Consider the following 13,424-nt stretch of genomic DNA (forward strand, 5'->3'; position numbering starts at 1 on the left):
CAAGGGGCTTGTTTTTCCTGTTCATTATGAAATTTCCCAATGCTTATCACAATGCCTAGTCATCAGTGAATACAGAGGAAGGCAAAGTCTGGGATGGGGTGAGGGTGGGGCACAGGAGAACCTTCTAGGAAATGAACCTGCAGAGAAATGCCTCAAACAATTCCCAGGGCTTCTGCCTTAGCTCATGAATGGAACTGATAATCTCAATGTAAAATTCCCAAAGGCGCCCCTTTTAACTCTGCTACAGTAATTGCTCATGTACATATTAACAGCTCTCAGAAATCTGGACCTCACCGACTAATTGGGACAATCTGTCTGGATATGAAGATGTAATGGTTGTTAATACAAGCTACACTCTGGAAAAACAGACCTTAAAAAGATCCGTTTGCTCGCTGCTCAACTAACCCTCAGCCTTAGGATGAATGTGTTTCTTGGGGAGTAACTAATTTATCCGGGTCTTTCACATCCTTAATACAAGAGGTAGTTTTGAGGGAGGATTTGCTTCTTCAAATGTCCATTTTATGAAGGAATGACAGGTTCTCCTTCTCAGGGATTAGGTTCCTTGCCTTCGAAACCACTGAGACAAAAAGATGATAGAATACAAGCATGTCACTTTCTTTATACATATCACTATTTACCCTTTCATGGGACTGTATACACCAGCAGCCAAGATTCTGCAGTGACCAAGACAGAGAGACCTCTCTCTCCTCTGGAAGATTACATGCTGGGTATGTATGTGTGAGGAGGAGGCAAGTTTAATAAACAAGTAACACATAAATCAATAAGTAATTTCAAAAAGTTATGGGTACTATGAAGAAAGTGAAACTAGGTAACAGGAAGGAAAGCAACTGAGTTAGAAACAGGGAGAGAGCATACAATGTTTTAACGGGTAGGATTTGGAAAGGAATGAGCCACAAGAAGGGATAAGCAGGGAAGGACATTCTGGAATGAGGCAACAGGCAGTGAAAACGAGGCGGAGAACATGGGTGGCAGGTGGAGTTAGGAGTAAAATCAAGGAGGGTCTTGTAAAACAATGATCTTTGGATTTATTCAACATGTGATCAGAAACCACTGGGAGATTTTAAGTAAAGGAAAAGTCTAATGCAATTCATGTATTTCAAATTTTGGTTCCTGGATAAGAAGTGACATGTGGGGTCAAGAGAAATTGTTTAGAAACCTACACGATGCTGATGGCCTAAACCAGGGAGGAAGAGTGGAAAAGAAAAGAAACGGGTGAATGGAGGATCTACTGCCCAACGCAACAAGAGGACGTGGACATAGAACTAAAGGTTGGCACTGAGGAACTCTGAACTCGTCAGATCCTGCTTGAAGCACTACATCTATTAACTCAAAGTAGCCATCAAGGAGGTTTGTTTTATTATCATTTTGTTTAATCATTTTGCTTTGTTACATTCTCCGTTAGCGTGTAACGTTATGTAAGAATACATATTACACAAATTTCTAATATTACATAATCAAAAATTTAAAAGAAATCTGAAAAACAATGAAAAGATGTAAAATATTACAAATTAGTCAGTTATCCATGATTTCTCTCTCCTTGGTTTTTTAAACTGAAGAAATACAAGATTCATCTGCCTTGATTAGCATGCTCTTCCTTCAAAACAATCAGAATCCAACCTCTTCTCACTGTACCCCTTTCTGGCTCCAGCAACCATCACCTCTCTTAAATATTGCCATCATTTCCTGACCTCTGTGTTCCCAGGCGTTTCCTATTCGAGTACAGCCAGATCCTTCTAAAATATAAGCCAGATGCTAGTCTTCTGCTGAGAACTCTCCAAGGGCTTCCCATCTCTCCTAGAATAAAAGCCACAGAGCTTCCTACGGTCCACAAAGCTGCATATAATCAGAAACTTGACTGCTTTGTCAACTACTTTCCTATTACTTTGCCCAACTAACAGGCCAGGCAGGCTTCTGCCTCAGGACCTTAGCACCTGCTGAAAAAAAAGTCCCTTGAGGCCAGAGCAATTTTTCAAGGCTCTGTTAATCAATTGCATGAGCAAACACTGTTGATAATTTAGAAACTGGAGAGGAGTGGAAGGAAGAAATTCAAATATTCTAGAGAGCACAAGGGAATGGCAAAGGGATCGCCACTGAACTACTTGGGGCAGCACTGTAGTGTATTCCTGTATTTATTCAACATGGGATTGGAAACAACTATGTATTTGCCTCACCCTTAGCCTCTCAGGGTATAAAAATAAAAAGAATTCCATGGCCAGCTGAGTTTGGGAGATTCCTAGTTAAATAAAAATTAAGTAGGTTGTTCTAGTGAAATATTTCTTAAAAATTTTACTGTTAGCCCAATATCAAGTTTTAAGAGGAAGACATATTATGCAGCATTTCCTAAACACATGTGACCACAGGTCAATTTTTATGCAGAGCATTTAGACCAACTAACAAGAATCCAGAAAAAATACTGGGAGCATAGTTTTCTAAGGATGCCACATATATGTGGTTATGATATTTCCACCCACAGTTACCCTACCAATAAATAAATTTAAATAAATACAGTGGTCAGAAAGAGAAGAGGAAGGGAGGTAGGGAGAAAGAAGAAAATTCAAAGGAAGAAGGAGGCTGAGAAATGTCAGGAGATCACAGGATGAGTTTTCTTTCCCCCAAACCGTGGGGTGAACACTGAGGCATAAACTAAGAAGGATCCCTGAAATTCTGAACTGTAAAAACCGAAGCAGTGAAAGTGTCAATAGAGAGATTCAGAAATCAAAGCTCTACCTGTGCAGTAAAAGCTGGGATTGTACTGTTAACCCAAATACCTCTCATGTATTAACCTGTGTTTTAAAGCCCCATCTTCTAAGATATCCTCAAACATTCAAGAGATGAAGTTTATATTTTTAAATAAAAAAGGGTTTTGGTGAATTTGCCCAGCTGGTCTCTGTATATTACAGTACAGGTACCCAGCAATACCTATGCTCAACACAGTGCCAGGCCATACATTCCAAAGAGTTCTGCTTTGCAAAGTTCTCTCCCATTCCCTTACACAGGGGCCCTATGATATTCTATGCTGGGGATTTAAAGGAGAGACAGAAAATAGACTTTCATTCAATTTTTAAAAATTCATTGGAGAGACAAAGAGAGACATCAATTTGTTGTTCCATTCATCTATGCATTCATTGTCTGATTCTTGTATGTGCCCTGACCGGGGATTGAACCTGCAACACTGGTGTATCAGGACAAGGCTCTAACCAACTCAGTTACCCAGCCAGGGATCAATCAATTCTGACTTCTTTCAATTCCTTATAAATCTTTCTGACTGTCCTTGCTGAGTAATGGGACACTAAAGAGCTTGCTAAACCTTCTTTAAGATGGTTTGAGACCTTCCTGCTCAAATTTTGACAAAACAAAAAAAAAAAATGTGGAAGGAGGGACAGTTTCTCAGCCATATTCCCATAAATCCCCTTGACCTGAACTTACAATACACCTGATTTGGCACACCGAGGTCTCTACATTCAGTGCACAAAGGGCTCCCCAACCAGCTTTATTTGAGTCCCTCAGCTTGGAAATGGATTCTAACAAGAATAGTGTCCAAAGCCTTGGGAACGATGTCCAATAGCTAGATAGGCAGATAGATAGGACAGGTAGATAGGAAAAACTTAAAGCTTTTTATAAGGAATAAAACCTGTAGCACATCTTCGTGAAAGCTTTTCAACAACCACATCAGATCCCAATACAAAACTGAATTACTTTATGTATTTCTTTGTTGGTAGAGAAAAAGTTTGATAATTACCACAAATTCAGCATAAAAATCTCTTCTAAAGAATTTGTTAGTCTTTTGGTGAGTTTATTCTCCAAATTGCCTCAGTGTGGTCTGGCCCCTCCCTGCTCCCTGTCTGCATACTCCAGTACAGCAGCCGCTAGCTGCAGGGCTACTGAGCATTTGACATGTGACCAGTCTCAATTCAGGCATGCTGTAAAATACACAACAGATTCAAAGACAGAAAAAAAAGAATGTGAAATGTCTCACTAATAACGTTTTATATTATTAACTGTTGAAACAGTAGTATGTCAGTGTATTAGAGTAAAAATAGGTTATAAAATTAGGTTTTGACTGATTTTATAAAAATTATTACATAATAAAAATTATATAAAACAAAGCATTGAAGTCAAATAAAACCACTTGTTTCTTTTTACCTGTTTAATGTGACTACCAAAAATTTTAAATTACAATGTATGTCTCACATTATATTTTCTATCCGACAGTGTTGCTCTATGTGATTAAAAAGAGACTGAAATCAGAACAACAAGAAGAAAAAATTAAAAAAACAAAAACAAAAAAACCAAGGATGTTGTAAGCTGCCTCTCGGACAACTTCAAGCATTATGACATTTGCATCATAGGGATACCAAGAGTACAGAAAGAGCAGGAAATCAGTATCTATCTGAAAAAATAATGAAAGAAAACTTCCCTAATTTGGTGAAGGAAAAGGACATGCAAGTTCAGAAAGCACAGAAAGTCCCAAACAAGATGGATGCAAAGAGGCCCACTCCAAGACACATCATAATTAAAATGACAAATGTCAAAGATAAAGAGAGAATCTTAAAAGTAGCAAAAGAAAAGCAGTTAGTTATCTACAGGGGAGTTCCCATAAGACTGTCAGCTGATTTCTCAAAAGAACTTTGCAGGTTATAAGGGATTGGCTTGAAATATCCAAAGTCATGAAAAGCAGAAAGCTACAGCCAAGATTGCTCTACCCAGCAAAGATATCATTTAAAATCAAAGGTGAGATAAAGAGCTTCCAAGAAAAGCAAAAAACTAATGGAGTTCATCATCATCAAAGCATTATTATATGAAATGTTAAAGGGACTTATTTAAGAAAAAGATCAAAACTATAAACAATAAAATGGCAATTAAATGCTTATCTATCAACAATTAAATGTCAAGAACAAACTAAGCAAGAAGAAGAACAGTGACAGAATCATGGATGTGGAGAGTGTTTTGATGATTACCAGATGGGATGGGGGTATGGGAGAATGGGTGAAGAGTTGAGGCAATTAAGTACAAAAAGGTGGCTACAGAATAGCCATGGGATATACAGTACAGTACAGGAAATGGAGTAGCCAAAGAACTTATACGTATGACCCACAGACATGAACAAAGTTTTGGGGATTGCCTGAGGGAGTGGAAGGTGCTAGATGGAGGGGGGGAAAAACTGAGACAACTTTAACAGCAAAATCAATAAATTATAATTTAAAAATGGGACAAAAAGATTGAAGTGCTCAATTCAGATAAATATGGAGTGTTTTCTACACATACTCTAGGCTAAAAACTGACGGCATTTTCTGTTCCCTTCCCCCACTGCTTTACTGGTTCAACCATCTCTGAACAACTGAAGCTCTTTGATTTTTTTTTCTTTCCTGTTATATAATAAACAGCAGTTAAGCTTCAAACAAAATTATTTCCACTGCATTGGTGGCTCTAAAAACAACTTAAACCAATGACAATAAAACCAATGAAAACCACTTACCAAATAAAAAGAATGTTGGGTCAGATTTTAGAGACATTGGAGCCTAGGTTCAAGGGTACTGACAGCAAACCTCAGCCAAACCAATTACCACCCCAGAAGCTCAGCTGTCCTGTCTTTAAGATGGGAACTGTAGGAAAGCTCCTCGCTCACAAAGCTGCTGAGAAAATGTAATGAGGTAACATCTGGAACATTCGCGACACAGGTAATGTTTATTAGATAGCGTCTACAGTAATATTACAGTCACAACCACTAATACCACTGCAACACCATCCCTAACACCCTAAGCCTTCTCTTGGTTGCCTGAGGGCCCCGTTTCCATATCGAGAAAATCTCTAATTTACCCAGTCTTCATTTTAGAGAATATCATCTGCTTGTCTGTAGTTCACAGTATGGTTTAGTTATTTGCATGCCACCTGTCAGTGACAAACGGCCCTGAGCCAAGTTCTCATCTAAGGATGAATGGGTATGATGAGGACTGTCAGACATCACAGGGACTCTCCACGCCACGGACCACAGCTGCTTTTAACTCACAAAACCGGTTCTCGGATTCTGTACAAACAGGCATTAGTTCTCCACTGAGCATACGCGAAGTAATGGGGCCTCCTCAAATGTTCTTCACTAACATGGGACAGATTCATAAAAGATCAGCAAGATGGAAATTAAATATTTCTCTAGTAAAGGATGAAACATTGTGCTCTAAAATGGAATCTTTATTTCAATAAAGTCATTAATTAAATTTCAACCAATTCCTTTGCCACTGAATGGAAATCACTACAGAGGCAAACACAATTGACCACCCCAAAGAGCAACACACACCAGACACCCAAGGAACAATCTCCCTCACACTTCCAGTGCTGCATGGCGGGGCGGGCGAGGCACACAGACCCTGTCATGAGCCTCATCGACAAAGGACTCTCTGGGAACAAAGCAAGGTTTTAAAGAACGTGTAAATTGAATTCTAGGACTTTAAGTAAAGGACAAGGCAGGGCAAAAGAAAACATGTGATACTGAAAAAGCTATTTTTAATAGAAAGTACTCTATCTCCCTTTAATGACAGTTCTCTCTAATGACAAAGCAAGACAGTATCAAGCTCACAAAGACACTAAACAATTGTTCTGTGAACAAGCCTAGTTGGTTTCATAATTTTCAAGATAATTAAAATCCAAATCATCATTTGTGTCCTCAGAAGACATGTAATTGATAGGAATACATTTCTTACAAGGAATATGGACTGAAGGAGGAGAAGGGAAAGTTATAAGCATCAATTCTAAATGACTGATATCACTAGTTTACATTAAAATAGACAGAGGCAGCAGGCATATACGTTTGGAAAAACTCAGAGTTAAACAAAGATAAATAGAATTCTTCAATGGAGAACTCTTCTAAGCCTTTAATATGCCCATGTATAAAATAAATCTCCAGGAAGGCACTGAACAATTCTAAATTTACTTCCAGCAGAACAGGAGGGACACATGAAGGAGGGCTAGCTGGACTGAACATTTCATCCGTGCTCTAGACAGCAGTGACCAACCTTTTGGTGTCTCTGGGCCACAACGGAAGAAGAATAGTTGTCTTGGGCCACACATTAAATACACTGTGACACCTAATCACAAAAAAATCTCACAATGTTTTAAGTAAATTTACAATTTTATGTTGGGCTGCATTCATAGCCCTCCTGGGCCGTGGGTTAGACACCCCGCTCTAGAATCTCAGGCTACTGAAACCAGGAACCAATGTTGGAACTCAATCTCTGGCTGAATTGCTCCACACGTAAGTTGTGTAGTAGCCTGTCACACTTGCATGAGTGTACACAGGGTGACACTGTGTGACACCTTTGTGTGTGTCACAGGTGCATGAGCTTACCTGGGAGAAGGAAGGCAGATACAAGTTACTTGAGATACAACCTAGCAGTATAATGCAAGATTACCATCTAACCAGAATGAAACAGAAGCATCAGAAGAACCAAGATCCATTTACAGAATGAAAGGCAAATCATTAGTGTGATCTAGGCAGGAAGGTAGGAGCTCAGTGAACAGGGAGAGTACAGGAGCAGGTCAAGGGAACATCCTCAAAGACATGGAGACTGAATACAACTGCCAGCCCAAAGAGAATGTTAAAATGGAAATGAATCACCGAAAAAGTCAGCCTAAGACTAGCGACTTTCTGCCCCTGCACACAGCCTAACTTTGACTAAGAATTTGGTACACCACCACAGCAGAGCAGGGAGGAAGACGAGAGTAGCACCTGGACACATCAGCCTACCAGGCAGACACAAAATTCACTGTGCTGGTGTCACAGTCACGGCTGACTCATGCTCTTTGGGTCATGCTGTGGAACCAGCTTTTAAGACACAGGTCTATAAATCCTTTATTAGTAATGATGAAATCTCAAGAGCTTCTAAGACCAAAGGCGTTTTGTTACTGTTATTATTTATGATTTTGGTGCAAAAAGTAATTTGGCAGTAAAACCTGATGTGAAGAGAGATGTGAAGCTCTTTAGAATTTTGTTATTTCCTACTTAGTGCAAATATTCATATTCATGCTGCAGGAATATTAATGTATTCAAGGGGTATAGTCCCAGACCCTACTACATGTCCTCAGTAATACGTGTGGCATATATACATAATACCTTTCTAGAAAAGAGATTCCGAATTCTAAAGCATCTGGCCTCAAGGGCTTCAGCTAAGGGACGGTAGACCTGTACCATATGGTAATGTGTACTTCGTATATATCAGGAAAAAAGCCTTTGCCTCTGCTCACTTACTGAGATGCTCTAAACAGAACTGAAACGAACCAGCTGTGTTTCACTGGAAAGGGCACACACAATCAATTTGGATCATTTAAGCTTATTGAAGACTTCAACTCATAAAGCACCAGTAAGTCTGAATCAACAACTTCCACAATCTATTATTGTAATAAACAAGATTTTAATTACCTCAGACAACAAGCATGCAATGAACCTGCACTTTTATAGAGCTCTCAGACATTTTATCTGGAAATTTCTCTTTGCATTAACTCCAACTTCAGCTACTAGTGGAAACAGCACAGAATTCAATCCCTGTTAGTGTCACATGAACATTCAGTTACCAACCACAGAACAGGATATGAGAACGGGAGAGGGAGCAGATTTAGGAAAGGACAGAAGCCACACTAGATAATTGTGATTGGACAAAAAACACGAAGTCCAGTAGCCAAACAAGAACTAGAACAGGACATAATATCACTGTTTTAACCTGAGAATATCCTGAGTCTTCTGACTTCAGACACTGAATGACATCTGCAAAGTCTCTTCTGTCATGTAAAGTAACACACCCATTGTTTCAAGGAATAAGTGGTGAATGTTTCTGGGGGGCCATTATCCTGCCTACAAATCCCCCACTGTTAACTTGTTATTCCTTAAATTTACCAAGTATTTACCTCAGGGTCTTTGCATATCCATGTTCTACAGGCAGGCTCCAATTCATCTCTTCCATCTTAATAAATATCATTTAGTAAGTATCTCGTATCTTAATAAACATCTGCCTTCACAGAGATCTCCTCATTTGTGACAAATGTTCCCCTATCGGAGATTATATCACACCTGATACTACACTTCTTACATGACTCCTTGTTCAATTTCTCTTGTCATGACTAGACTGTAAATACTTTAAGGGTAGGTACTCTGTCCTTCTGGTTTACCTTTTCGTAACCTGACATCTACAGGAAAAAAAGGCACTTAAGGAAATATTGCTGAAAGGTGAGAAATAAAGGTGAATAATAAGTGGTGGGGACAGCTGAGGGTCCAAATTGGGTTAAGTCTCCTACCTGTGGCTTGTAATCTAATTCTTAATTTCTTTTCTAGCTTTAACTGCGCTATAAAGAACACTGGCCATTGAAGGGCTTTGCCTTTATTTTTACAAGGACATTTATTTTTCTATTGGACTGCATAATTTTAAGTGTCGGAACTACAAGTCCAAGTCTAGGACTTCAGCCAGGAAAATGTGGAGAGGTCTAATTTCTGATGTGTACAAAGTTGTAGATGACCTCCGAGAATTCCTGGGAAGCAGCAAAACCTACAAAATTGGGTTTGTTGCAATTTACCCTCAGGGAGAATATCCAGATTCTTGTGGGGCATACGCTTAAAATCCCACCTGCAGAGCAGAAGCACTGAGACAGCTGTGGAAATACCCAATATTGTGACTTTATCTCAGGAGGAATCTAAAGGAACCAGGCCCAGTGATGCTCTTACCCATAAGGCAAGGTACATTTCCTCTAAAAACCACAAGAGGATGAAACAACTTCTCAAGCAATGAGTCTTCATTATTCAATTGTACTTAAAACCATGCCACACAACTAAAGGAAGGTTCACTTCCACTAAACACTACTTTCTCCGCTCCACAGGCTCACAACTGTGACATTCGGGGCAGGGCAATTCTTTGTCATGGGAGCTATCCTATGAATGACATTTTTAGGCAAAAGTGAGCAATTTTTCTGTGCATATTTTAAAGTAAAATTTGATCCCATTACCTTAGATCCCTGAATGTCAAGTTCCTCTACCTATAACCACTAAGTAATTTAACTCATTTATCACATTAAAAAAAAATAAAAACAAGCTATGAACTAGATGGGATTGGATGAGAAGCCCAATGAAGCCCAATTGGATAGGCAGCCTTACCATCTGACATTACTTAAAAGAAATAAATTCAAACAGCTCGGTCAAATAATACGTCTGTGCATTGTAGCTGCCATTTCTCTTTAGCTTATGAATTTCATGCCACTCTTGGAGTAAAAGAAAACCACAATACTCACTTGAAGTAATATATCCAAAAGAATATGCATCTTGTCTATGCATTTTTCCAGAACAAAACAGGAGGAGGAGACAGGCCCATCTTGGCACGGATGGATGTGAGGATGGATGTTATTAGGGAACAAGAGGAAGTTCCTAATTGCCGGCTCCAGAATTCTTTCCCAAGGCAGCCGCCAAAGTAAGTTTTCAAAGTTTTAAGCACAAGTCTTTTGTCCAGAACAACATTAACTGAACAAATGGCAACCCTATTCTAAGATAAAAAGGCTCTGGAGCAAAGCTAGTTGGATACAGACTATGGCTTCCACTCAAACTGCCCAATGGAACTGGTCAGCAAGAACAGAAGGGAAAACCCACATTTAAAAATAAGATGAAATCTTACATCTAGGAATCAAGTTTTCCAAGTACAAATAAAGCTAAGACTTCAATGAGATGATTTATTCAATTTAAAGGGGTTGGGGAGAGCCCATTAAATAGAAACCCTATTCATGAGACTTACAATTAGTGTGAGCAGGTAGGACAGGAGTCCCACAGATAGACGAATCCTAGTACAGAAACATTTTGATAATAAGAATTTCTTGTGTGGTGATTGTGGGGTTTGGGGGCGGTACAAGGAAACTAAGTGGTAGTGGAAAAAATATAATAGAAAAGAATTAAAAAAAGAATTTTTCAGGTAAACAAGAAAAAATATGAAACATTTTCAAAGAGTAGTTATACCTGGTTTCTCCAGTAATCATGCATGCATAAGAAACAAATTTATATATATATATATATATATATATATATATATATATATATATATATACACACACACACACACACACAAATGTTACTGATTTTCTCATCTTGTAGCGATCTTCACTTAAGGTTCAAGGATGCCAAAAGGGTCCATCAATGGGCTTTAGGAGCTAAGGAGAGTGATTATATCCTATAAATTATGTACAAATCTGTGTGTAAGTACATCTATATTCTCTATGGTAGGGGGGAGTCTCAAGTATACATTAGATTATCAAAGCCAGTCATGACTTAATAGAAATTACAAAACGTTAAGAGTTGTTATTACATGTTTGGGTCCAGCCACAGGATAGAATGCACAGCTGCTCAGTTCTTCCACAAACTTGTAAAGCTTACCACATGGGAAACCAAACAACCAACAAATACAATTGTCCCAACAAAAGAATATTCACATCCCCATCATTATTAAAGGTAAAAATAAAGTTAGCAATGGGAGGGGCATTCTGCCCCCACCCAACGTGAACAAAGGAGCCTGGAGACTTGCTCTTCCCCCTTCCTCCTTCACCAAAAAGACAGACACGACCTGCTGCACACAGACCCTTTTCTGTCTAGCAGCACGGATCTTTCAGAAAACTGACGTGGAGGCAAAATGCCACCATCGATCCCAGTAAAGTTAACAGGGAGTCATTCAGCCAATGGCCACAGCCTCTTTTTTAATAGCTGACAGGAACAAACAAACTTTAAAAAAACCTTAAAACAGCTTCCCTACTGAAAGAAGGTACTGAGATTGTTATTCATATTACTAACTTTTCTCTATTCCAAAGAGCAAAATTAAAGTCACCTGAGTTTCATACAAAATTTCACCTTTAGAAAAAATGATTTGAAAAATGAACAGGAAAGACAAACTCAGTCAAATGAAACAAATGCTTGAAAGTCATTGGCCAGAGGTGAGCTACCAAATCCATGACATCCGTGATGTCTACATGCTTAAACAAGGTTGAGAAGCTTGAGGATGCATGTTTACCTGTCGGGCTCTACGTGACAGATTTCCAGAGACAAAGGTAGGCACAGGACAAGTTTGATTTGAAAAATGACTGGGGGCAAAAACAAAGCATCTCATTAATGTAAAGACACAAGGCACAGCGACCCTCTGATGTCTGGAGTTCCAAGTTTCTCTCACCTCAACAGGAAAGCGCCTGCCGTTGATACTGTGTTCAGAGCCTGCAGAGCCGTTGCTGTGGCCCCAGTGAAACTCGACCTTCTCAGCTTTGAATCTGCCAGGCAGGCCAGCGCCACTGACAAAATAGTCGTCTTTTAGAAGGATGGCAACTGTAGAAAATGGAAGGAGAGAGAAGCAAAGTGAATTTCAAAACCAAACTCGAAAGATGTCTTCTGTTGCTTCAAATCAAGTTTATGATCACATTTCCTCACATATCTGTTAAAAACAAGTCAAAAACAAGCAGCCTCAATGAATTAGCACATTCTAACTGCAGCAAATGCCAGTGGACTCTAAATCATGAAAATTCCCAGGGAATGGTCTCAGAATTTCTAATCCATTTAACACGTGAAATAAATAAAACAATGACAGAGTAAGTGGCTCTGAATTAGGGGCTCTTAAATCTGCTCAACGATCAACATCACCAGGAGAGCGAGGTTCCTGAGGATACCCAGAAATTCAAGGCCTGGAATGCAACGGGAAAGGTTTATGATAAGCCAAATGTGAGAGGCCCGTTTCTTTAATCAGAAAACTTAGACGAGTTAATCAGAAAGTAAAATTTGCAGGTTCTTCCAAAATGAAGGCCACAACAGTGACAAGGTAGCTGCAATTAGGTACCACATTCATTGTATTTGACAAAGATGCTCGGGAAAGTGCAGTGAAAACTCCACTCGTTAAGTCATGCAATCATTGCAGATTAAATTTACCTTACTGCTCCTATTCATCACAAGTATAACCCCCTCCTTTGCCCATTTAAAAGAACACATAAGAATGTCCACGTCCATAGGGAGCCTCAATCAATTCAAACCCTAAATACTTTTCCTTGAAACATAGAAAGCAGAAATCAAGACCAAATAACTTGGACTACTACAAACAGAAAATTATTTTTCCAAAAGGAATATAATAGACCAATCTATACAAACATTTTATTTTATAAATCACATATATCTCCCCCTTTTTTGATTTCTAAGGTGAATTCATTCATTCATTCATTCACTCATTCAACAAAAATTTATGGGCTGCTAAATAAATGTATGACACCAACCAATATACTAACTAAATGGTTTATGGACAAAAGCCAAGCCTGTTAAAACCAAGGAAAAGCTCTCATATCCTCACTGCCTTCTCTTCCTAAAGAAATCCCAGTATAAGCTTCAGAGAAAAATCCTGCATGAAAATTAGGTCTTCATGAAA

General features: G+C 38.9%; 1 protein-coding gene across 3 annotated transcripts in view; it reads right to left on the reverse strand.

Annotated features, from left to right (window-relative positions):
• Positions 1-13,424, reverse strand: part of PTPRG (protein tyrosine phosphatase receptor type G) — a 704,073-nt gene that overhangs the window by 269,002 nt on the left and 421,647 nt on the right. For all 3 annotated transcript variants that reach the window (XM_053930009.2, XM_053930010.2, XM_053930008.2), the window contains exon 4: positions 12,195-12,343. In XM_053930009.2, the coding sequence (XP_053785984.1) occupies positions 12,195-12,343 (149 nt within the window). The remainder of the gene's footprint in view (positions 1-12,194; positions 12,344-13,424) is intronic.

Source organism: Desmodus rotundus, chromosome 8 (assembly GCF_022682495.2).
Source record: "Desmodus rotundus isolate HL8 chromosome 8, HLdesRot8A.1, whole genome shotgun sequence".
NCBI lineage: Eukaryota > Metazoa > Chordata > Mammalia > Chiroptera > Phyllostomidae > Desmodus > Desmodus rotundus.